The sequence below is a fragment of the Astatotilapia calliptera genome, chromosome 18 (assembly GCF_964374335.1).
Source record: "Astatotilapia calliptera chromosome 18, fAstCal68.1, whole genome shotgun sequence".
In the NCBI taxonomy this organism is placed as follows: Eukaryota; Metazoa; Chordata; class Actinopteri; order Cichliformes; family Cichlidae; genus Astatotilapia; species Astatotilapia calliptera.
The window spans coordinates 5255232-5279469 of NC_137439.1; the positions used below are offsets into that span (position 1 = coordinate 5255232).

Sequence of the window (24238 nt, forward strand, 5' to 3'; positions counted from 1 at the left end):
AGAGTACTCATAACTGCATGTTGGTCTGGCTCAACAGGAGGCTGCACCAGATGCAGTACACCATCACCATCAACTGATAGAATATGAGGTTTATACAGGTCACTTATAACTTACAAGGGACCAAATGGCAATTAACAAACATATACCAATCACCTTACACTTCATTGTCATTATGCTCTCAAAGACAACCAAGACTGAGGGAAGGCAAAATCAGTAGGAAAATAACTTCACTACAAAATAATTCATTATGGTAAAGAGTTTATCAAATGAATGAGTAGCACTGCAAAGGTGACTGTGAAGAAAGGATGTATGCACATCATGTATTATTTTGAATTTACCTCTTATGTAGGCACTTGTGTCTTGCGGGGTTACTGACTCAGAGGATGTCCCCGCAGAGATGCCTTCAGCCACAGGGCGCCCACTGTTTTGGCTGAGGGCCAACTGCTCAGCCTCTGTGAGTGGTGGTGGTGGAGGACCCCCACCTGTTTTTCGGGCCTCCGCTTTTTTTCTGTTGGCTATAACGGGTCACATTTGAGCATACAGAGTAAGCAAATATGTACTTGTAATGTGCTCAGATAATTTCAATAAGTGCTTACAGAAGGAAAATTAATGTAGCCTCTAACTGCAATTGATTTACATGGGACAAACAGACCAAGCACTATGGCTCATAATACAATTACACCTTACCTGTTTGGACTATATTTTTATATTTCATTTTTACTTGCTGCCAGGAACGTTTGGGGCCTGTTGGGTTGCACCTGCGCTCACATCATGTCACAAAATAAAATGTATAAAATAAAAAATAAAATAAATAACGTGTTAAATGGGTGGAGATCCCTAGATCAATGTTTAAAGTAACACTCACGCATTGACTCTGTCGGCTATGTTTTGCCATGCATGCTCCCTTTGTTTTGCAGCTGAGGCTGTGTTACTTTTTTTCCGCAAAATTTGCATGTTATCGGCATATGCTGCCATCAGAATTTCGGCCTCAAGCGCTGTAAAATACATTGACCGCGCCTTCTTTCCCTCCGTCTCCATGGTGACTCGCTTAATCTGTGCTCCACTAATCAGGGCTTTATGTATCCTCGTGCGCGCGCTTGACTTGGGGTTAAAGCAACTCCGCGTTGATTGAACTGATTGTTATCAGCCTTTCTGAAACCGAATATTCCGAGTTGGACAGTTCGGGGTTACTCAACCCTGAGTATCGTTTTTCACTCTGAGTTTTCTAAACCGGCTTCCTGAAATAGGGCCCTGACATTTGATGCTTTCATGAAAGAAGGTTAGAATATCAGGATAAAACAAGATAACAACGTTTACCTGGTCAATAAACAAGCTTAATTATATTCTAAGTCAACTACCTAAGTTGATAATTGTTTCTACTTCAACAATGAATGAGAATTACCTATATTCTTAAGCTTCATCTCATCAATATTTTGTGAAGACATAGCCTTACTCTACCATTTGATAAGAAAATGCATGGCCTTTTTTTTTTTTTTAACAATTTCTGTAACATTTCTTTTCTCTTACCTTACTTCAGTGTGCCTAAAATTTAACATACCAGAAGGCAGACAGCTAGATATGAAGGTGTTTGACCAGTCTGACACAGAAGTAGACGCAGAGGTGTTTGAAGAAATAGTGAAGGGGTCACCTGTAACCTTCCGAGTCATGCTGAGCAATGAAGAACTTGGTAATCACTCACATACGTATATGTTTATATGAAATTTAAAGGTTGAGATTGAAGCATTAACAGTTAAATTTAATGCTTCTGCTTTGGTCATGTTCCTTAATGCACAGGTGTATCTCTGTCATCATCATCTTCTCCATCGGATGATACAATCATTCTAAACTTCACAATGTGTGAACCACCTGAAGAAGCAGCAACCACTGAAGGAAGACAACCTAAAAGGCCATGCCATATAAACTATGAGGCAAAAGCTGTGGGTAGTGAACATTGTTAGTCTAATTTGCAGTTCAAAGTGTTACGGACACAAGTACTACTGCTAATGTTGATGTGGTGCCTGAACATTTAGAGCATAGGTGTCAAACTCTGGCCCGCGGGCCAGATTTGGCCTGCAGCCTGATTACATTTGGCCCGCGAAGCCATACCAAATTACTATTAGAGCTGGCCTACTGGTATTATACAGTTAATATATATATTGTTTAGTATTAAGCTTTGCTTGTTCCATATTCAGGTTTTCAGCAAAACTTGTTTGTCCATAAAAAAAGATTCATTCTTATATCTAGAGGAAGATTTTTTTTTTCAATAAATATTAATGTTAGCCCGCGACTTTGTTCCAGTTTTGAATTTTGGCCCACTGTGTATTTGAGTTTGACACCCCTGATTTAGAGGCTGAGTCGGAATTATCTTCAGCAGACCTTGTAAATAGTTGTGCAGCTGTTATTTCTGATCTAAAGGCAGCAGGTGTAGGCCAAAGTGTAGTGAATTCTGTAGTGAATTCCATGGAAGAGATTGTTCAAGATATCCAACAACATGCTAAAGAAACAGTCATTAAGCATGTATTTAGTAATGAAAGAGAAACAGAAATGTGCAAGAAAGTTGAAGCATGTTTTGATGAGTTAGAGAATCCTTTCTCAGTTCTTAATTCTGAGTACAAGAGGTCAAAATATTTATCAGACAAGTGGGAAACTGTAGAACCAGTTGAATGTGTAATTGGCTCAAGATTTGACACAAGGCGAAATAAAAAGACTGGAACATATGATCAGGCAGTTGTTCAAGATAAATTCATGTATGTTCCAGTTTTATCAACATTGGAATCAATATTTAAGAGTCAGCATGTTGGAGAAATGTTGAAAAAATCAGACACTTGTGATTCAAGACGCAGAGATATTTGTGATGGATCTCTATTGAAGACACGCCCTCTTTTTTCCAACAGAAAAGCACACAGTTCAGATCCAAATGTTCTATGATGACTTTGAGGTTGCAAATCCTCTTGGTTCCAAGCGAGGTATTCACAAGTTGGGTGCAGTATATTTTACCTTAAGAAACTTCTCTCCCAAATGGAATTCTTTTTTGGCCAACATACACCTTTGTGCCTTATTTCATGCACAAGATCTGAAACGTTATGGTTTTAGTGAAATTCTTGTTCCTATTGTTCGAGACATTAAAGTGTTAGAGAGCGATGGTATTGAGATTCCACTATTCGGTGGTTATGTTCGTGGTAGTGTGGTACAGGTCACTGGTGATAATTTAGGCTTACATAGCTTGTTTGGTCTGGTGGAGTCTTTCAGTGCAAGGTACTGTTGCAGGTTTTGTTTAGCTGATAAAGATGACTTTCAAACAGAATTCTCTGAAGATTTCCCCCAAAATAGTGTTGCGCACCAAAGACAACCACACTGCTCACTGTCAGGAAATGTCTAATAATCCATTGCTTCCTTATGTTTTTGGTGTAAAGAGTTCATGCTTATTGAATTCACTGACATATTTTCACACAACTGAGAACTTCTCAGTTGATGTGATGCATGATGTTTTGGAAGGAGTGGCCCAGTACAAACTGAAGTTATTGTTTTTGTATTTAAAAGAACAACATCTTACATTGGGAGAAGTGAATTTGAGAATACAAAGTTTTGATTATGGATTCATGGAGAAAAACAATAGGCCAGTAGCTGTGAATTTAGGTGGAGAGTCTAATGATCTGGGACTGAATGCTATTCAGACATGGTGCTTACTGAGGAATGTTCCCCTCATGTTTGGAGATTTGGTAACCTCTACTGACCAACATCGGGGCCTACTACTTTTATTACTACAGATAGTTAACATTGTATTTTCTCCTATGTTATCTCAAGGTATGTGTGTATATTTAAAACATTTGATTGTGGAACACCACAAACTGTTCAAGATGTTGTATCCAGAGTTTGGACCAAGTCATTGTTTTGCAAGTCTCAAGTAAGTCTCAAGTCTTTATCCTCAAGTCTCAAGTCAAGTCTCAAGTAATGTCAGGCAAGTCAGAGTCGAGTCTCAAGTCACTGGTGTAAAAGTCCGAGTCAAGTCACAAGTCTGAAACTTTGAATTTCAAGTCCTTTCGAGTCTTTAAAAAAAAAAAACAACGAAAAAATAATGTTGCAGTTATGCTAAATGTAAATATTAGACCATGTAATTTTAAAATCTGTGTTTTTCTCAACACATGACAAAATAGTGAACTTAGAAAATATACACAAATTGTGAAATTGCACCTCTTTAAAATGCAGCTCAATTAAACCTAGCTCCAAGAATAATTTTCACCGATAGTTCTGAGATAAGCTGCATGTTATTCTTGGATGCGGTTGTAGGACCAGCTTTAAAATCGCATGACAAAAATATCATACACATTAAAAAAAACTGTATCACCAACGTAGCCTGGACAACATTTGCTAGTTAGATGAAGTCAGCTATCTCATCTTAGCATATTTATATGCATATTTATAATCATACGGTTCTTGGAGTGAGTGCATACACTCATGAAGTTTAGTAACTTCAGGTCACTGCAACAAGCCCAGGTACAGTTTACCGACGGATGGGTGCAGGACCTTGAAATGCACCGTGTAGAAAGTAAAGACCATCGTACGTATCATAAGTTTACCAGTCTCACAAATCGTCGTCATAAATACACATTCCTTAACCGTTTATTAATAGGACCTTTGAGCTCAACGGTAATTAATTAGTAGTGGAAATAATTTCTGGTAGCATCACAGAAATGTAGCAGTGACAATAATACTGTATGCTGTAATCGTACTGGACAATTAGTGATACAAAAAACCTGTTTTATCCTGTGAATAAAAGTATATGTTTTTGCCCATGTACCATAATAACAGAAGCGAAACGCAATATTGTGTCAGGACAATTCACTATTTATGCACAATAAATAAAGGAGCATAGCGCGACAATTTCTGTTCAGCGCCAGAGTTGCTTGTAACCTATATCACCAATTATGTTATGAAAATGACGTATTAACTACTAAAAAACACTGACCTTCGTGTAAATGCTTGGAGCAGACTAACCTGTGAGCTGGAGAGTTCTGGGATGTTATATTTGATCTTTGAATGGCTGCAATCCAGGCCATCCGTCGGCTCTTTGTTACTTCGGAAACATGGCTTGAACAATTTCTCTTCAACGACGTAATCCGATAACAACCGATCTCTTTACCCGTCGGCTTCCCGTGGCTGTCATGCGACCGGCTATTGCAGTTAATAATACAACGGCTTCTTGACATTTTTGTGTTTCTTTTTATCGCTGTATAACTGATTTTAATTGAAAGCCTGCGTGCGCTAGTACCGCTTGCCACGAGTTCCCAGAATCCTTTGCGGTTCTACCCGTGAATGACGTCACATTTTCAATCTCTATATAATATGCATGTTAAATTTTATATTTGGGGTAAAATATCAAGTCTTTTCAAGTAAACCGGTTCAAGTCCAATTCAAGTCCCAGGTCATTGGTGTAAAAGTCCAAGTCAAGTCACAAGTCTTAGAACATTTTTTCAAGTCAAGTCTAAAGTCATAAAATTAATGACTCGAGTCTGACTCGAGTCCAAGTCATGTGACTCGAGTCCACACCTCTGGTTGTATCCCCAGAAAAAACTTTTACCAAAGCACCATTTTCTTATCCATTATCCTCGCTGCATCCAAAAAATAGGGCCTGTACTTCATAGTTGGTGCATGCGCTATGAAGGTAAGCACAATTTTTTCAAGAAACTGCTCAAATCATTCAAAAATATCACCAAAACGCTGGCCAAAAAAACACCAGAATTATATGGCATACATTTGGCAATCTTCAACAACCTTTAGTCGGTTAGACATTGGTCCAGGAAAAATGGTGTCTTTAGATATGGTAAAAGGAGGTTCTGGAATTGCAATAGCAATGCAACTGCCCAATAGAGTTCAAGTTATGAAAGTGAACTGGGCTAAACAGAATGGTATTGTTTACCGCCCGCATTTGGTTATTTGTGGCAAAGTAGTGTCTGAAATGCCTGTGTTTTACCAGATTGAGTCAGTTCTGATAATACATGAGAAACTGGTACTTCTCATTTTGCCATTTTGTACAGTAGCCTTTCAAGAACATTTCCATGCTTATGAGTTGACCAGGACAAAGCAAGATTTAGTTGTCTTTCATGTTGACAGCCTGCATTATCCCAGGCCTTTTGACATACAATTGTCGTATGGAGTGAATGACAACTGTCATTACTTACTGTCATTTGTAAGAGTTTGTTATGCTAATAAATGCTGTTACTGTAACCTGTATGTTTGTAGTTATTTTCATAATATAGGATAGATCACAGCCATTTAGAAATATAGCATCATATGATAAATATGAAAAAATAATGAAAATGAAATATTATTACACATTAGAGTGAACTTGGACTAAAAATAACTCTATAAAGTGAAATCATATTACTCTAAACAGTGTGAATAACCCTCAGTGTTAAATATTTTTACACATTTTGTTGTTAATTTTGACACTAAACTGAGTAGAATTAACACTAAAAAGTTAACACTGGCCATAGAGTAAATTTTACCCTAATTTTGAGTGGGACCAAATGTTATCTGAAACAGAGTTAAAATCAACTCTCTAAGTGTAAAATTGACAGTTTTTTACTGTGTGGCCTCATATCAAATGTGAAGGCAGACTGAGTCTACGTTTGACGTTTGTTTATATCTAATCTTCCTTTTCAAACATTTAAACAGCAGCGAGTCTGCAGCTGAGGGAACACAAACTCAAATTGTCGGAACAGGTTTGCTCGTTTCTTGGATTCATTTGGTGATTTATTAAATGTATAACTGTTATTCTAATCTGCTGCTGGGTCTCTTACACTTTTCTTTATGCTGTATATTTTCACGTCTCTGGAATAGTTGGCAGTTAGTCAGCTGGGAAACTCTGCATATCGTGGATATGCTGACCTCGCTCCGTGGTGTACAGGGCCGTTTACCCTCATGATTAATATTCACAATAAAAATATTAGCCGAACATCATGAAGTCTGTATGTGTTTCATAGTGTCGAACAACCTTTGTACAGTTAAAGCCAGCAGTTACTACATGACAGAAACACCAACGTTATCTCTTTTATGCGTTTATACACAGGTCACGCTGATTACTGAACAAAAACCCAAAGATCAGATGTTAAACAGATTTATTTGCTCTCTCTCCTCCTTAAACATGTTTTTAATGTTAGTTATAATTCAGAATTGGCGACTGAAACACGTAGGACACATAAGAACATCAGGAAATAAAACACCGATAAATATAACCTCAGTAAAAGAAGTCAGCGGGGGTTACTACAGCTGTGTACCGGGGCCTGCGCTTTGTCGGTGGGATTGCTTGCGAGGCGAGCGGGTCTATCCCACGCTTTGCCGTGAGACTGGGCAGATGTCTCCGAAATCATCGAAGCACTTTTGCAAAGAGGCTGTATCTTGACAAACCGACCAGACACATGAAGATTAAACCACTACATTCTCGGCTAAAAAAATATTAAAACGGTATTTGGTGACACACAAACAGGGTTTTTCAAAGTTCAGTTCTGTTAGCTTCCACATGCCGGTTGTTGTGTGCTAGAAACAATGGCCACCAGGCCTAAGCAATGGTTTTGACTTGATCAGCGTTAACCCCGCCCCCTGAGTTTGATGGGTGAGGCTGACAGATAAAATTATTTCAAGATGAGAGCCAGGCGCCAGGACTGCCAAAATGAAATAAATAAATATATCATTAAATAATTAATTAAATGTGTCAATAATTAATTAATTAAATGTGTGTTGGCCCTGCGACAGACTGGCGACCTGTCCAGGGTGTACCCCGCCTCTCGCCCTATGACAGCTGGGATAGGCTCCAGCGCCCCCCGCGACCCTGAAAAGGATAAGCGGAAGCGAATGGATGATGGAATAATTAATTAAAATGTGAAATACATAAATAATTAATTAAACGTGTCAATAATTAATTAATTACATGTGTCATAACTATTTATTTAATTAATTAATTCCAATTTTAATTAATTATTGCCACATTTAATTCATTATTTAATGGTGTATTTAATTAATTCATTATGGCAGTCCTGGCGCTCCATAGGCACCAGCGCCAGAGGTGAGGTTGAATACAAAGACTGTCCTCTGGACACCGTATAACATGGCCGATCCCAAGGCCCTATATGTATGTGTTATGAGAGTGTGAGTAATGTGGATGTCTAGGTTGTGGAATAAAATCAGTCTGCTGATAAAACAGTGAGCACAGTGAGAAGATCTTCACTGAGCTGATCCATCTCATCTCATAAAATTGAGGCACAGGTGACCAGGAGGGGACAGAGGGGGAACGACCTTTTATTGCTTTTTTCTACAACAATTTCTTAGTTCAGCTGCAGTATTTGATATCCTGTAATGACTAAAATAATAATTTAAACTAATTTACATAAAAAGATTGTCTTTTAAATGTTAAGTTTATTTAACAACTTTAAAGGCTGAGCAGTGCTATTTTTAAATGAAAAACTCACAGGCTCACATGTTCCAGGATTGAATTAGTGTCTGATAACCCTCCCTCTTCCTGCTCTCTAACTCAGCACCTCCTCTCTGTCCACATGTTCCCTTGTTCCCTCCCCTTCTGATCTGCAGTTTGAAGATGGGTGCAACCAACATGTGGTGACGTATAAGAGCTGACAGATCCCATTCGCTACAGAAACCTATGTTGTTTAGATCAGAGCAGTTTCAGTTCTGAGGAAGTGAAACTCACACAGTCACTGACACTGTTGGGTGAAATGGCGCAGAAAAGTGTTCAGCTGGACCGAGAAACCTTCTCTTGTTCGATCTGTTTGGATCTACTGAAGAATCCGGTGGCTATTCCCTGTGGACACAGCTACTGCATGAACTGTATTGAAAGCTTCTGGGATGAAGAGGAAAAGAAGAAAATCTACAGCTGCCCTCAGTGCAGACAGACTTTCACAGTGAGGCCTGTCCTGGTGAAAAACACCATGTTAGCAGTTTTAGTGGAGCAGCTGAAGAAGACTGGACTCCAAGCTGCTCCTGCTGATCACTGCTATGCTGGACCTGAAGATGTGGCCTGTGATGTCTGCACTGGAAGAAAAATGAAAGCCTTCAAGTCCTGTTTATTCTGTCTGGCATCTTACTGTGAGAAACACCTTCAGACTCATAATATTGTTGCAGTTTCATTAAAGAAACACAAGCTAGTGGAGCCCTCCAAGAAGCTCCAGGAGAACATCTGCTCTCGTCATGATGAGGTGATGAAGATGTTCTGCCGTACTGATCAGCAGAGTATCTGTTATCTCTGCTCTGTGGATGAACATAAAGGCCACGACACAGTCTCAGCTGCAGCAGAAAGGACTGAGAGGCAGAGAGAGCTGGAGGTGAGTCGACAAAACATCCAGCAGAGAATCCAGGACAGAGAGAAAGATGTGAAGCTGCTTCAACAGGAGGTGGAGGCCATCAATCAGTCTGCTGATCAAACAGTGGAGCACAGTGAGAAGATCTTCACTGAGCTGATCCATCTCATCCAGAAAAGAAGCTCTGATGTGAAGCAGCAGATCAGATCCCAGCAGGAAACTGAAGTGAGTCGAGTCAAAGAGCTTCAGGAGAAGCTGGAGCAGGAGATCACTGAGCTGAAGAGGAAAGATGCTGAGCTGAAGCAGCTCTCACACACAGAGGATCACATCCAGTTTCTACACAACTACCCCTCACTGTCAGCACTCAGTGAGTCTACAGACTCATCCAGCATCAATATCCGTCCTCTGAGCTACTTTGAGGATGTGACAGCAGCTGTGTCAGAGGTCAGAGATAAACTACAGGACATTCTGAGAGAGGAATGGACAAACATCTCACTGACAGTCACTGAAGTGGATGTTTTACTGTCAGATCCACCAGAGCCAAAGACCAGAGCTGGATTCTTAAAATATTCATGTGAAATCACACTGGATCCAAACACAGCAAACACATGGCTGTTATTATCAGAGGGGAACAGAAAAGCAACATTTATGAAACAACAACAGTCTTATTCTGATCATCCAGACAGATTCACTGGATGGTATCAGGTCCTGAGTAGAGAGAGTCTGACTGGACGTTGTTACTGGGAGGTGGAGTGGAGAGGGAGAGAAGTTTATGTAGCAGTCGCATACAAGAATATCAGCAGAAAAGGAGGTGAATGTGGATTTGGACGTAATGACAAATCTTGGTCATTAGATTGTAACAACAACAGTTTTACATTTCGGTACAACAACATTGAAACTCCTGTCTCAGGTCCTCGTTCCTCCAGAGTAGGAGTGTACCTGGATCACAGAGCAGGTATTTTGTCCTTCTACAGCGTCTCTGAAACCATGACTCTCCTCCACAGAGTCCAGACCACATTCACTCAGCCGCTCTATGCTGGACTGAGGCTTTACTGTTATGGAACCACTGCTGAGTTGATTAAAGTGAAATAGACTGAAGTCTTTCATATTGTTGTAAGTTTAAATCTGTATTTTAGTTCCCTTTTAGTTTCTCTCCATCATTATTGTGGTATTTATGTGCTGCACATAAATCAGATGTCAGTCAAACATTATGGGCAGTACCTCGACATCTTCAACATGTTGTCTTGATGTTTTTACGTTTTATAGGTGGAGCTCTTTCCTGTGTCTGTTCAGCCATGGAGACTATCAATGCTTATGGATATTTTTATTTGAAAAATTTCTCCACATGACAACATAAACTTCTCTATCTTCTAAATGTTTACTGAATATTTTTCTTAGGTATTTGTATGTTGTTGTTTCTCTTCACTGATCTTAACAGAGAAGTCTACAGACCTTCCTTTATCACACAGATTTTATTCTCATTTGTACATTTATAAAGAAAACAATTAATTACAGAGCAATAAGAAATTTTAAGAAAGTGCACTATATCATAATTTATAGTAAAGTGTATTAAAGCATCGTTAGTTAGTCACTTATTTAGTTTGGAGCTGTATCATCTGACACTGTAGAAACATTTCCTTCAGCTTCAGCACAGAATGTTAAAAACAGAACTATTAATGAGAACAAACAGTAGGAACACAGTATCAGCAAACATCATGGCTTAAAATGGAGAGTAAAAATCTAAAAAGAAATAAACAAATTAGTAAAAAGGATTTCCTGTTGACATGTTATTGGTCCTATCTTGTCTGCAGCACCTCCAGGATGCTTCTTATATGTTTCTGGTTATTTTTGCACCAATTTTAGTTTTTGTCAGTAGGAAGTTCAAGTTCAACTCAGTGTGTGTGTTTGTTTTTTTCAAACTGATGCCTGACCTTGAACACCAAACATCTGTCAATAAAGCAATGATATAAAATGCTTATATTAGTACTGAAAAACTGCATATCCACTTTACAAATATAAATAATGATATAAATCCACAGCTGAACTGGAGGAGCAGCTGATCTAGTTCACTCATGTGTTTCTGGACTAAGAGTTGGAGCAAATACCTTATGATTCAGTGATGTTTGTTTTTGTTAAATATTTTGTAGATCCAAGAGTGAGTTTGACTCATGATGATGATGTTCCGAATTAAACAAAGTTGGTCACAAATTCTTCAAAGCTGTTTATTAAGAATATATTCACTTGGACTCATGAGACAGGCTTGTGATCCAAGGGAGCCATCAACTGGACAATTACTGACATGACAACAAAAAAGCTAAGTACAGAGGGGGGAACAGAGGTGAAAATACTTGCTTTAAAGGATTGTAATGTTTCCTTTTAAAATAAGTCTCTAAGGTCAGACAAAGGGACAGAAACTCATAGCTTTCTACCAGCCCAATGACAAAACTATAAGTTGTTTTTTAACATCTACTTTTTCATCTATTTGGCAGTCACAGTGAAAAGTATAAACATTGGCACGCTTTGTCTTGTGATTCTGCTGTTCGTAAAAAATGACCATGCGCAAAGTACCAGACTTTAAGGCTTTGACTTGATGCCAATGGCCTGAGGAGGACAGTATTACCCTTGGACATGTGTAGTCTGCCGTCTACTCAATAGAAGAAGAAGAAGCGCGGAAATGGCACAACTGTCTTCAGTTTCTGGGAGAGTTTAACAATGAGAGACTGATGATGCAGAAGAAATCTCCGTGGTTAAAAACATTAAAAACAGTCGTCCAGGATGATGAGATCCGCCACTGGCTCAGACTGCTGTATATCAGCCGGAGACCCGAGATGAAGTCACGCAGCAGGTATGTAAAACTGTGATGTTCTCAATGAACTAACACAGGAACGATCTGAGCTCAGTCTGTAAGCTAACAGGCTAAAATCAGAGAGCAGCTAATCAAACAAGTGCGTCCGTTTTTTTTAAAGGTCAACTTTTAACAATAGACTTTCATGAGACACATCAAAACCAAACAGGGAGGGAAAGCTTCGGTTTTCTGCACTGTGCCACAGTTCGCTGTCTGCTTCGGTTCACGACGCCTCACTCCGGGGCTACAGACAGTTCTCTGCCGCCTGTGGTGCTCCTCACCTCCGTCTGCACCCACAGACTTCCCGAGGTGGAGGCAGGCCGGCAGGGACTTTGAGAGATGGGCTTTACTTTTAAAAATACCCCTTAATCAGGGTCTAACTCACTAAAAGATGGCCACATGTCTCTCTCCAACTTAATCTCTTTCTTTTAAGTAATTGTTTTTCATTGAAATGAAATTAATTGTTCAATAAAATGATTACATTTATAATTGAATTAAAGTTAAATGAATCAAGGTGATTTTGACTTTGCTAGTTAACAGGAAGAGAAACAAACTTACACAGGATAAAATGAAATTTGGACCCAGCAGAAAAAGTCAGATCACAGACAAACAGAAACATTCCTCTTTGGCTAAAATAAAATGCAGATTATTGCTCATCTGCAGTTTTAATCATGGTGAATAATTTATGATTCAGCCAAGTAAGATTCTTCTGTGTGGAGGTTTTTCCCCTGTCAAAAGGCATTGACCATTACCTTCATCTAAACATGGAATTTAAGTCATGTAGTTGCCGTTGTTTGTTTTTAAAGAGGTCATAATATTTTTGTGATGGTAGAAATTTATCTTCAAAGTAATAGTTATAAAGTGAATTAATAAGACTTTCCAACAAAGAGAGGGAGTCACATGGTGCTTCTGAAACATTTGTACAAACCTCTCTCACATATGTGAGCAACATGCTCACAGTGTACAGCCCTGCTGACTGAGGCTGCACCTTTACCTGTCTAATCTTTTTCTTTTTACTTTGTTCCTCAAGTCCCACATCAACATGAAGTGTAAGGAGGAGGAAGATCTGGCTGGCCAGCAGGTCTGGAAGCAGGAGAGGAACTTCAATCTGGACCAGGAGGACACAGATCCCCCACAGATCAAAGAGGAACAGGAGGAACTCTGCATCAGTCAAGAGGGAGAACAGCTTGTAGTGAAACACGAGGATGAAGGCATCGTCGTCTGGAGCGGGGAAGAGCGGCTCAGACAGCTGCATAACATCTGGAAACCTGAGAAAGATTTACAGACCAGCGGTAAAACTGTAATCGCTTTTCTGAAGTGTTAACATTAATATTAAACCTACAGTTTGTATCAGTCAGATCTATTTAATGTGTATTCGTGAAAACATGACAGGGAGTTTTAAATGGACTGGTTCTTATATAGCGCTTTTCTACTCAATCTTGAGCACTCAAAGCGCTTTACAAAACTTGTGCATTCACCCACTCACTCCCATTCGCACAAGCACATTTTTCTTAGTGCTTTCTACCAACATTCAGACACACATTCCACAGATCAAAGAGCAACTTGAGGCAACTTGGAGTTAGTATCTTGCCCAAGGATATTTGAAATGCAGACTAGGTGAAGCCGGGAATCGAACCGATCAGTAGATGATCTGCTCTACCGCCTGAGCTACAGCCACCCCCAATAGTGAAGATTATTTTGAAAAATATCAAGATGTAGATCAGTTTCGAGATCAACTCCAAAATAGATCATCAGTCAGTCAGTAATAAGTGAGTTCTTTTTTGTTTGAAAGGTTTTTTTTACTCCTAATGTTGCTGAAAAATGTCAGAACTCAAGTTCTCATTTGCATCAGAGTGCACAAATAACTTCATTTTTACACACTTTTAATTTCACCTGCAAATGTGAGCAACATGCCCTCATTACAGACTTTAACTAAAACTTTATCTTCTCAGAAGTGTTTTTCTATAATTACATTTTTTTTATTGTTCGTTTAGAAGCAATAGTGGAGAGACCGGCTGACTGCTGCAGAAGAAATCTGCTCTGAGGTTAACAGAACGTCTGATCGTCCAGTATGAGATCAACCTTCAGCAGAGACTGCTGGATATCAGCCGGAAACCCGAGATAAAGTTACGCATAACAGGTAAAACTGCGATGGTCTCAGTGGACTAACACAAGAATACAACTCATGTAGGACCTGATCAGAGCTCAGCTTGTAGGCTAACATACTGAAATCAGGGAGCGGCTAATCACACAAGTGCGTCTCTTTTTTACGGTAAACTTTTAGCATTAAACAAACCTTGAGACCGAGAGAAAGTGCCTTTATAGAAGATTTATTTAGGAGATTAAGATAAAGGAGGCAGGGAGGGAAAGCTTCTGTTTTCTGCACTGTGCCACAGTTCGCTGTCTGCTTCGGCTCTCTGACCCTCACTCCGGGGCTACAGACAGTCCTCTGCCGCCTGTGGTGCTCCTCACCTCCGTCTGCACCCACAGGCTTCCCGAGGTGGAGGCAGGCCGGCAGGGACTTTGAGAGATGGGCTTTACTTTCAAAAATACCCCTTAATCAGGGTCTAACCCTACAAGACCATCGTGCCTCCCCCACCATCCTCACCTCATTTTAAAATGTATATTTTTCAACTGAATTATATTTGGGTTCAAGAAAATGATGAAGTTTTTAAAATAACTTTGTAATGTTCTAATAAACAGTCTTAACTCGAACTAAATCAGCTCAAATCTCACAGATGTCAGTGTTATTCACAAAGCATGGAAACATAGTTGTTAGTTTTGAATGCAGCCACAGCAGGCAAACTATGGCTGCATGCTCCAAAGAACAGGAGCACAGTAACTGAACACACTCTTAGCACACTTACATCTGATTTTGGGAACAGTTAACAGATCTGAACCTGATGACCTGAGAGGTTTAACTGGGTCAAAGGTCGAGAGCCAATTGAAAACTGTCCAGTTAAACCAACTAAATGATGAAACCTTTGATTTAAAATGTCATGATCAACAGTATCAAAGGCAGCAATGAGATCAAATAGAACTAAGACTGAAACTCTGAGTCCCTAATAATCTTCAGATCACTGATGACTTTAGTTGGGTTGATTCTGTGCAATGACTGGCTGTGAAACCTGACTGGTACTTATCTGCTATGGCACTGTGAGATTTTCAGTTTAATCTACAACAATGACAAACATTTACTTGCAGCGTGAAGCTGGCAGCAGCTACCTGAATGATTTGTACTCTGAACTTTCCTAATAAGAGTATCAGAGCTCGAGAGTAACTTACACTTTCATTTTTCACATTTGTACAGTTTAAATTTCACTCCCATATGAGGACATGCTCAGAGTGGACTATATTTGCTCAGATGTGTTTTCCTGTCATCACATTATTAACCTTTTTCCTCAGTGACCCTTTGTTCCTCAAGATCTCCCCCTAACATGAAGTGTGAGGAAGAGGAGGGCCTGTATGACCAGCAGGTCTCCAACCAGGAGAGGAACTCCAGTCTGGACCAGGAGGGCCCAGATCCTCCACAGATCAAAGAGGAAGAGGAGGAACTCTGCATCAGCGATGACGTAGAAAAGATTGTACTCAAACAGGAGGATGAAGGCCTCATCTGGACTGAAGAAGAGCAGCTCAGACAGCTGGATAACATCTGGAAACCTGAAATGAACTTACACAGCAGGGGTATGTAAAACCGTAATGGTCTTACCTAAAAATTAATATGACTTTAATTCATTCAATAAAGATATTTTGGAAACACATCAGAGTTCTTCAAGGCCAGTGTTTAAATAAACTCAGCTGATTGTTAGTCGAGGTTTTCTGAGAGCTTCGCTGCTTTTTATCCCCATATTTTAATCCTACTTTTAAATTTCCCCTTCTGTCTGATGTTTGTCTTATCATTTACATAAACATCTTTCCAACAGTAATTGGTGGACAAACTGTGATTGGTGCATAGAAATTTACTAACGTGTTAGAAGTGAGTGCATGAAATCTTATTTTAACAGTTTCCAGGTCTGGGTAAATGATATGATGATATTTCTGATGATATTTTGATTAAACTCTGTTGTAGAGTTGGAAATGGACAGCTGTAGACACCACTGCCGAGTAGTCATTCTTGTTATACTTCTATATTTATCTAAGACAAGTAATTTTGTCCATTTGTCACCTCAGCTTTCCCACAACAGCATGAATGTGAGGAGGAACTGGTTTTTGGGGACCAGGAGAGAAACTTCAGCCTCGACCAGGAGGATCCGGAGCTTCCACACATAAAAGAGGAAGAGGAGGAACCTTGCACCAGTCAGGACGTAGATCAGCTTGTAGTGAAGCAGGAGACTGAAGGCATTATTATCTTCATGGTGGCTCCTACTTATGAGGAAAGTGAGCCAGAGCTGGACAGTGAACATCTCCTTTCTTCCAGCTCTCCTGAACCAGAGAGCAGAGATCAGCAAGACAACTTTCCTGTGTCAGAGAGTCAGCGTAAAACTGACACAAGTAAAAAGTTTGTGAAATGTGAGATTTGTGGAAAAACCTTTGAGTACAGATCCAAACTAACGAGACATATGAGGGTTCACACAGGTGAGAAGCCACATTCTTGCAGCACCTGCGGAAAAAGATTCAGCCTGATGATAAACTTGAAAACTCACATGAGAATCCACACAGGTGAAAAGCTTCATTCAGAGGATACAGTTACAAAGACACATGAGGATTCACACTAGTTAAAAGTGGGAGAACTGTCAGATGAAGCAGTCCACTGAGAAGCCAGATCAGAGCAGATCAGATGACCTCCTTCCTTAAAAAACTCTGTATTGTTTATTGTATGTAGGGGTGGGAGATATAGCCTCAAAATAATATTTCAAGAAACTTACATTTAAAAAAAATAATGTACATTTTATCAGCTCGGCAGGCAGCAGCATTTATATGTGTAAGTAAATGATGGATTTTCCATCTTTCTCTTCCAGTGAGCTGCTGTCACTGATGACAGCTTAGCTAATTCAAAGTGTGAAAATGTGGCCACCTCAAGGTGCTTGATATTGTAAGGTAAAGACCCAACAATAATACAATGAAAACAGAGAAAACCCAAACAGTCATATGACCCCCTATTAGCAAGCGTTTTGGCGACAGTGGGAAGGAAAAACTCCTTTTTAACAGGAAGAAACCTCCAGCAGAACCAGGCTCAGGGAGGGACCCCCATCTGCAACAAGGAAAGTTTTAAGTCTAATCTTAAAAGCTGAAGGCTCTGCCTCCCATTCTACCTTTAAATACTCTATGAACAACATTATAGTGCAATGTTAGTGACACGGCATACATGAAATATGAGCACATAAGTATCCTCAGGGGTGTTTTTCCTGGAAGTTTTAAGAAAAGTGTATTACAAGTGCTTACACTCTAGCTTAATATCCAAAATAACCTTGTAATGCGGAGCCTGCACAATTCTGTCATATAAGGAAAAGAAATTCTACCTGGTTTGTTTCATCTTGGGTCGAGCTTTTTAACCTCCTGCTTTTCCACCGTGTAGCACATCAGTAATTTCCATCCACTGACTGCTCTTGCTGTTATATGAAATGTAACTCGCGAGTGCTCCAGTGATGCATGGTTGAATCATTTGTTTACCTTTGGGTCGCACATCACTGCTGCTAGTATCTCCTGCTCACGTGCCTTCACAGCCCGGTTGTACTCAAGTGTGTTTTTGCTTAAAGTGTTGTAACAGGTTTGCTTTTTTCACTTTCAGTGGGAAAAGTTTTCTTGCATATTTTGCGAACATTCAGCTACCAAACTGTGACTGGAGCCCGACATATGGCTCTGGCTGTGAGACATGACTGGGGTTGACTCATTGGGGTGAATGCAAACACATGATGTTCCTCTAAACACACTTTTTTGTAAACATTTATACCAGTATTATTGCAGATCATATGATATGTCACAGCCCTAATTCTGTTTGTTGCATATTCCATTAAAACCTGTAATGAAGATGAAACACGTATTTACATTCATTTGATGTGATATTTGTATCGTGTTGAGCTGTGGAGGTGACAAAAAAGTTGCTGAGATGTTTTCTTTTTTTGTTTAGTGGAGAGGTTTTACTCCACAGAGTCAAAGCTGGAAAGAAACACACATGAGACCAAACATTTTGTGATTTAATCTTGATTTTCATGAAGACTGAATTTCAGCATGTGCTCATCCTGTTGATTCGTATGTTGGTGTTGGTTATGTGTCTTAAAAGTGAAATAAAGATTTCTTTAAAACTTCTTGTGGCTATTTTTTTAAGGCACAATCTTTACAACATGAAACAACGTCTGTGAAGCACATTTTGTACAGTGGGCAGGGAGACTTGCCCATCACTGTGGTGGTGGGGTGGATGAGATTTGCCTGCGGTCACTTAAGGCTCTGTATGTTGTGGGTCTGTCCTGGTTGTCCTGCTCAAACATTGTATGGAAGTTGAGGTCAGTGCCTTCAGACCGGCCAACTATGGTGGTAATCATGGTCCCCTGTTTTATGAAGGGAGTGTAGAGGGTATGTTTGCACTTCAGGCCTCCCTAGGAAGGTCTATATCTGTAGTCACTTTCACTGTTTTCTTATTGCTGTTTCAAATTGTTTCTGTTTGTAGCCTTTTTATTGAAGGATTTTGGTTTATATTATTAATATGTGCATTTGTTGTTATTAATAATATTTGCTTCACTCTCCATTTGATGTGTTTTTGGTATGTTTTACTTTTAATTGTTCTATGATTATGTTTATGTGTGGTTTATAATTATATTTAAGTTCTGGGTTTTTTTATGAATAAAAGTGACTTAACTTGTCAGAGATATGAGACTTTGGGCATTTCCCCTTCTGTCTTATTCTCAGTGTCTTATCTCCATGTTTATTTACCTCTGTGTTGCTATCTTTGTGTCTCTGTCTCTTTCTCTTCCCCTGTTCAGTGGGATTTAAGACTTCCAACAAATAATTTCAAAGGGTCAATTAAATTTTAATAAAACCATTTTACTCAACACTGCACTCGAATTTTAGCATTTTTTTTTACTCAGTCATAAAAAGATTCATCTTAAAATATGTTTTAGATACATTTTTATTACTTTTTTCTTTCTTTCTTTCTTTTCTTGTTGTTGTCCCGTTTCGTTTTTTAGCCATCAGAATTATTGTCTGAAGGCCAAAAAAGATGCCCAACTAACTTAATTTACCAAATGGACCATCACGGCCTTGCCATATTGGTCCATTTGATCAACCTTTGTTATTATTTATTTATTTTAATTTATTTTCAGTTGTTACAGATAGGACAGACATGACTGGGGGATAGGAAGGAAGGAAGGAAGGAAGGAAGGAAGGAAGGAAGAAAAGGGGAAGAGGGACAGTGAGAAAGGGCACTTAAAAAATATCTCCCAGGTCACCTGTTGAGAGAAGAAAATAAGAGACAACAAGCAAAAAAGAGAGCAACATAATAACACAACACCATTGCAATAATCTAGCTAAGTGTAAATAACAGTAAATATTAAATACTGAATGTGATTGTGCAGCACGCAAGATTGACATCGCATAATGTGGTTTGAGGTAGCAGCCAAGAAAGGTGTAGCTTGTGTGTGTGAACACCTGTGTGGATGAGTGCTCGTCTATTCAAAAGGCTTCTCCATGTAACGATCTGCTGGTGTGGGGAGCCACAGCCTCGTCCCCCAGGGCATGAAGCAGGCATGGAGGAGATCCAGGCCCCAGACATCCAGAGGCCCCCAGAGTGCGAGCACCCAAAGAGGACCACCGGAGGGGCAACCGTGCCACCTTCCTGGGAAGAGCTGAGGAGAACCCCAGATGAGGGGTCACCCAACAGCCACAGAGCAGAAGCCAGAGGGGGCTGCAGTGACGTACACGCGGGCTCTGCCGGCAGTCAGCTGTGCCAGAGTGAATCGAGCCCCCGCAAGGGGCCCGACCGAGCCACAGGCACCAGGCCCCACAGAGCAGCCGTACCGGGGAGTGAGCTGGTACAGACCTGAGCGTCCAGCCCTGGACACCAAGAACGCACCGATGTCTGAGGGCATCAGCCACCAGCAGGGAGTGTGGTGAGGGGAAATAAGCCTCCATACCTTGGAGGGCCTGAGATGTTCCAAGGGGGTGGAGTGTAAGACCCGAGCTGACATATAGACACAGACGAATAGGCGCACACAGACCTAAACATGCATTCCCACCCTCATGCACACATAGGGTTGCCAACTCCCTGAAAAATAAATAAGGGACACCTCGTGGCCAGGGCCGGGCAACCCAGTTGTCTTCACCCTTCCCAGTGTGGTGAATTTTCTAGCTCTTTTTTTGTGTGTGAAATTATTTTTTTTAACCATTTGACTTGAAGTTGATTTAAGTACATGCATATTCTATTCTTTGTGATATGAACACATGGGAAACAAATGATCATTTAGCCATTTATTTTTAGCTCAAAATGACAACATTAACACAGTAAAACAGGTCTCTTTCTTAAACAGAAGCCTGTCATGCTTAACTTTTGAGAATAAAAGTAAATCTTTCTTTAAAAGAACTCTGTCCCGCTTAACTTAAAATAATAGAAAACAATAGAACAAAAATATTCTTGTAACAGTGCACATTTAGTGCATTTAGTACAATTGGCTTCAGTTGAGGTATTATTTCAGCTTTTCTAATGCTAATCAGCTGCTCCTGTTTGTAAACCCGCTTGTTCCCATGATTACGCATCATAACTCATCATCATTATTCATCTATGTATTACTTTTATGTATTGATTACAACAAATAGATGACTATCTATCCTTGCAGTTGTTTATTACACAAAATAAATTATATTATCACACTTCTGGCCACATAGCGCTGATATTCATTGCACATGCCCATATTAACTTTTTCCAGCCAGGTGTTTTCCTTTTCCCATTCTTCCCTTTGTCTGAGGGGAACAAACATTGCTGCTCTAATGCTGGGCTTACACTGTGCGATTTTTGGCCCATTTTGAGCCGATTTTTGAGTCGTGCGACGGTTTTGGTGATCGGACCGATTTTGGCCTTCATCGTGCATCGTGTAGTATACGTGGGGTAACGAGAAGTGATTAACACCTCACGACCAGCTCCCGATCATCAATCGCTCGTGAGCCGCTCACACTGCTCACGCGCAAACACGTAAACGTCGGTGAAAAAGACGGAGCAGCACGGCTGTGCAGCGTGCGATCTGGACACAAGCGATGGAGGCACAACTTGTAGAACTTTGGAAAGCTCATCCGAGCCTTTTCCATGTGGCATCACAAAATGATCACGACCACAACAACCGTGAAAATAGTTGGATCTACACTGCTGCTCATTCACAGCTGCCTGATCATGTTTTTCATTAGCAATTTAGCAAAGTTGATGGTGGTGTGCGTGTCTGTGTGAGTGAAAGACTGAGAGAGCGACAGATTGTCTGTTATAACCTTCATGTTATGGACGCACAGTGTGAGCTCTCAGGTCGCATCAGAGCATCGGGCGGTATAGTGTGAGACCTGCATCGTGACCTACCAACTTCTAACCCCTGCGAGTCAATCGTGCAGTTTGAGCAGGAGCTGAATAACGTGACTGAAAAAATCGCACAGTGTCTGCCCAGCTTTAGGTGTACTGTCGTCCGAGACTTGCACCGCAATGTCGGCGTTTGTTTGCCTGTTCGCCATGCTTCTTGTTGTGGTCATCTGTTGTCTTCCGGTATTTTCTCCGCAAGCGACCTTTCCTCGACTAATGAGATGAGCAGTAATCTGAATTGTCATACTCGAATTGTCATAAGTGTGCTGTCAGCTCATTGGTCACAAAGCAGGAGAGGGGCTGGGAATTATGTTTTCAAACAAAGCGTTAATTCCATTAAAAGTTATAGGCCACTTTTGATTCTCACTGTATTACGGGACAAAGTGCGTCCCTTATTAGCTCAATACGGGACGTGTGCTTTTGTTTCTAAATACGGGACGATTCCGTATTTTAAGGGACGGTTGGCAACCCTATGCACACATATACAAATACTCGGCGCTCATCCAACCTGGATACAGACACAAAGAGTATTTTAAACTATTCTGTAAATTCTTGGAAAGTGGTCTTTTTTGGGGGGGACCTCTGCTACTACCAGAGGTTGTCTGCACCACACCAGGGCCTGTGCTGCTAGCATAAACCAACTGAGCCTCAACCAGGGCCTGTGCTGTTTTCTGAGGCCATCTCACTGCACCGGGGCCTGTGCTGCCAGCTGGATCCATCGGCACCATCCCAGGACCTGTGCTGCTGGCTGAGGCCATCTGCACCGCACCAGGGCCTAGCTGGACCCATAGGCACCACACCAGGGCCTGTTCTGCTAGCATAAACCAACTGAGCCTCACCAGGGCCTGCACTGCCGGCTGGACCCATAGGCACCACATCAGGGCCTGTGCTGCTAGCATAAACCAACTGAGCCTCACCAGGGCCTGTACTGCCGGCTGGACCCATCTGCACCACCCCAGGGCCTGTACTGCTGGCTGGGGCCATCTGCAGCACACCAGGGCCTGTTCTGCCGTCTGGACCCATAGGCAACACCCCAGGGCCTGTGCTGCTGGCTGGGGCCGTCTGCAGCACACCAGGGCCTTTGCTGCCGGCTGAACAAACTGCATCTGTGTTGCTAGTGCAAGACATCAGCACCACACCAAGGCCTGTGCTGCTCGAAAAGCTTATCTGCAATACATCGGGCGCTGTGCTGTTGATTGAAGCCTTCTACACCACATTGGTGAATGTGCTAGCAGAAGCCCTCTGCTAGCAAGCCACCAGGACCCGAACTTTTGGCTGGAGCCTTACTTGCCATCCTAGGTTTGTGCAGCCTATTTAATTCAGCATCAACAATCATTGTGTTTTGGATAATGGCTTTTTTAATAACTTTACTTTGCTTATTGGCCGTGGGGGACTTTTGGACTCTCAATTTTTCTAAGATGAGAACATTTAACAGTGACCCCATTCTGCGAGACATGGTTCCCAGATCTACATGCGTCACTGCTGCTATACATCCTGTACAATTTCCAATGTATTTGGAACAGGACATTAATCATTTTGAACTACAGAAAGATTTACCTCATCTTCAAAACCTTCTTGCTTTGTACAATTACAAAATTAGTTACGAAAAATCCTGCTTTGTGTCAACATTTCACACGTCAAAATCAATAAGTACAAAGCAGAGACTTCTGATCGTCTTACTACTGCTCTTATCTGGTAATGTGCAACCTAACCCAGGCCCTGAGCTGCAATGTAGCCAGACACCATCTGAATTTAAATCCTCACCTGGGCTGAAGATAGTTCATCTTAATGTGCGCAGTTTGTTACCCAAGATGGATATGATCAAGATCTGGGTTCAATCAACAGATGCAGATATTGTCCTCATTTCTGAAACTTGGTTGTCTAAATATATATCTGATGAACATGTTAGCATGGCTGGCTACAATATCTATCGCACCGATAGGTTTAAGAAAGGTGGTGGTGTTGCTGCTTATGTTAAGTCAAAATTTGATGCTACAATAGTTCTATCAGAATCAATTTGCAAACAATTGGAATTTTTGGCTCTGAATGTGAATGTTGCAAAGGGTCTTTGCATAACAGTTGCTTGTTGCTATCGACCCCCTTCTGCCTCCACAGAAGCTCTGCGTTCTTTAAACCTTTTGCTGTCCAGACTAAATTATGGGGAGCTTGTTCTAGCTGGTGACTTTAACTGGGATTGGCTCAAAACTGTTTCAGATGATTTTAAATCTTTCTGTGATTCTATCAGTCTTACCCAGCTGGTCAATTTACCCACTCGGCCGAATCTCAAAAGCCCCGAAAAGTCTACCTTGATTGACTTGATTTTGACAAATGTTCCTCATAAATTTTCATCTTTGGGTGTCTTTTGTAACGACTTAAGTGACCACTGTGTTGTTGCTGCTATTAGAAATACTAAAGTGGCCAAGTCACAACATGGTATTATTTTTAAAAGAACTCTTAAACATTTTAATGAGCAAGCATTTTATCATGATTTGTCAAATTATGACTGGAACAAAATAGGATTGATCCCTGATGTAGAATTAGCGTGGGCATTCTTTAAGGATGGGTTTATGCAAATTGTGAATAAACATGCTCCATTAA

At 40.6% G+C, this 24238-nt stretch overlaps 2 protein-coding genes across 4 annotated transcripts; both read left to right on the forward strand.

Moving 5' to 3' along the window:
* Positions 1 to 8427: 8427 nt before the first annotated feature.
* Positions 8428 to 11516, forward strand: LOC145421810 (tripartite motif-containing protein 16-like). Its single transcript, XM_080292653.1, has one exon. It carries the CDS (start codon positions 8727 to 8729, stop codon positions 10398 to 10400), a length of 1674 nt encoding a protein of 557 aa, XP_080148779.1. The 5' UTR covers positions 8428 to 8726; the 3' UTR covers positions 10401 to 11516.
* Positions 11517 to 11941: 425 nt separating this feature from the next.
* On the forward strand, positions 11942 to 18398 carry LOC113010320 (uncharacterized). Of its 3 annotated transcripts, none has more exons than XM_080292683.1 (5): positions 11942 to 12153; positions 13184 to 13453; positions 14148 to 14293; positions 15559 to 15837; positions 16324 to 18398. In XM_080292683.1, the coding sequence occupies exons 4-5, from the start codon at positions 15591 to 15593 to the stop codon at positions 16866 to 16868; spliced, it is 792 nt and encodes a 263-aa protein (XP_080148809.1). In that variant the 5' UTR covers positions 11942 to 12153; positions 13184 to 13453; positions 14148 to 14293; positions 15559 to 15590; the 3' UTR covers positions 16869 to 18398. The 3 variants fall into 3 exon arrangements, with proteins under 3 accessions (XP_080148809.1, XP_026005140.1, XP_080148810.1); XM_026149355.2 differs by having other exon boundaries at positions 13184 to 13445; XM_080292684.1 differs by lacking the exons at positions 13184 to 13453; positions 14148 to 14293.
* Positions 18399 to 24238: the final 5840 nt, after the last annotated feature.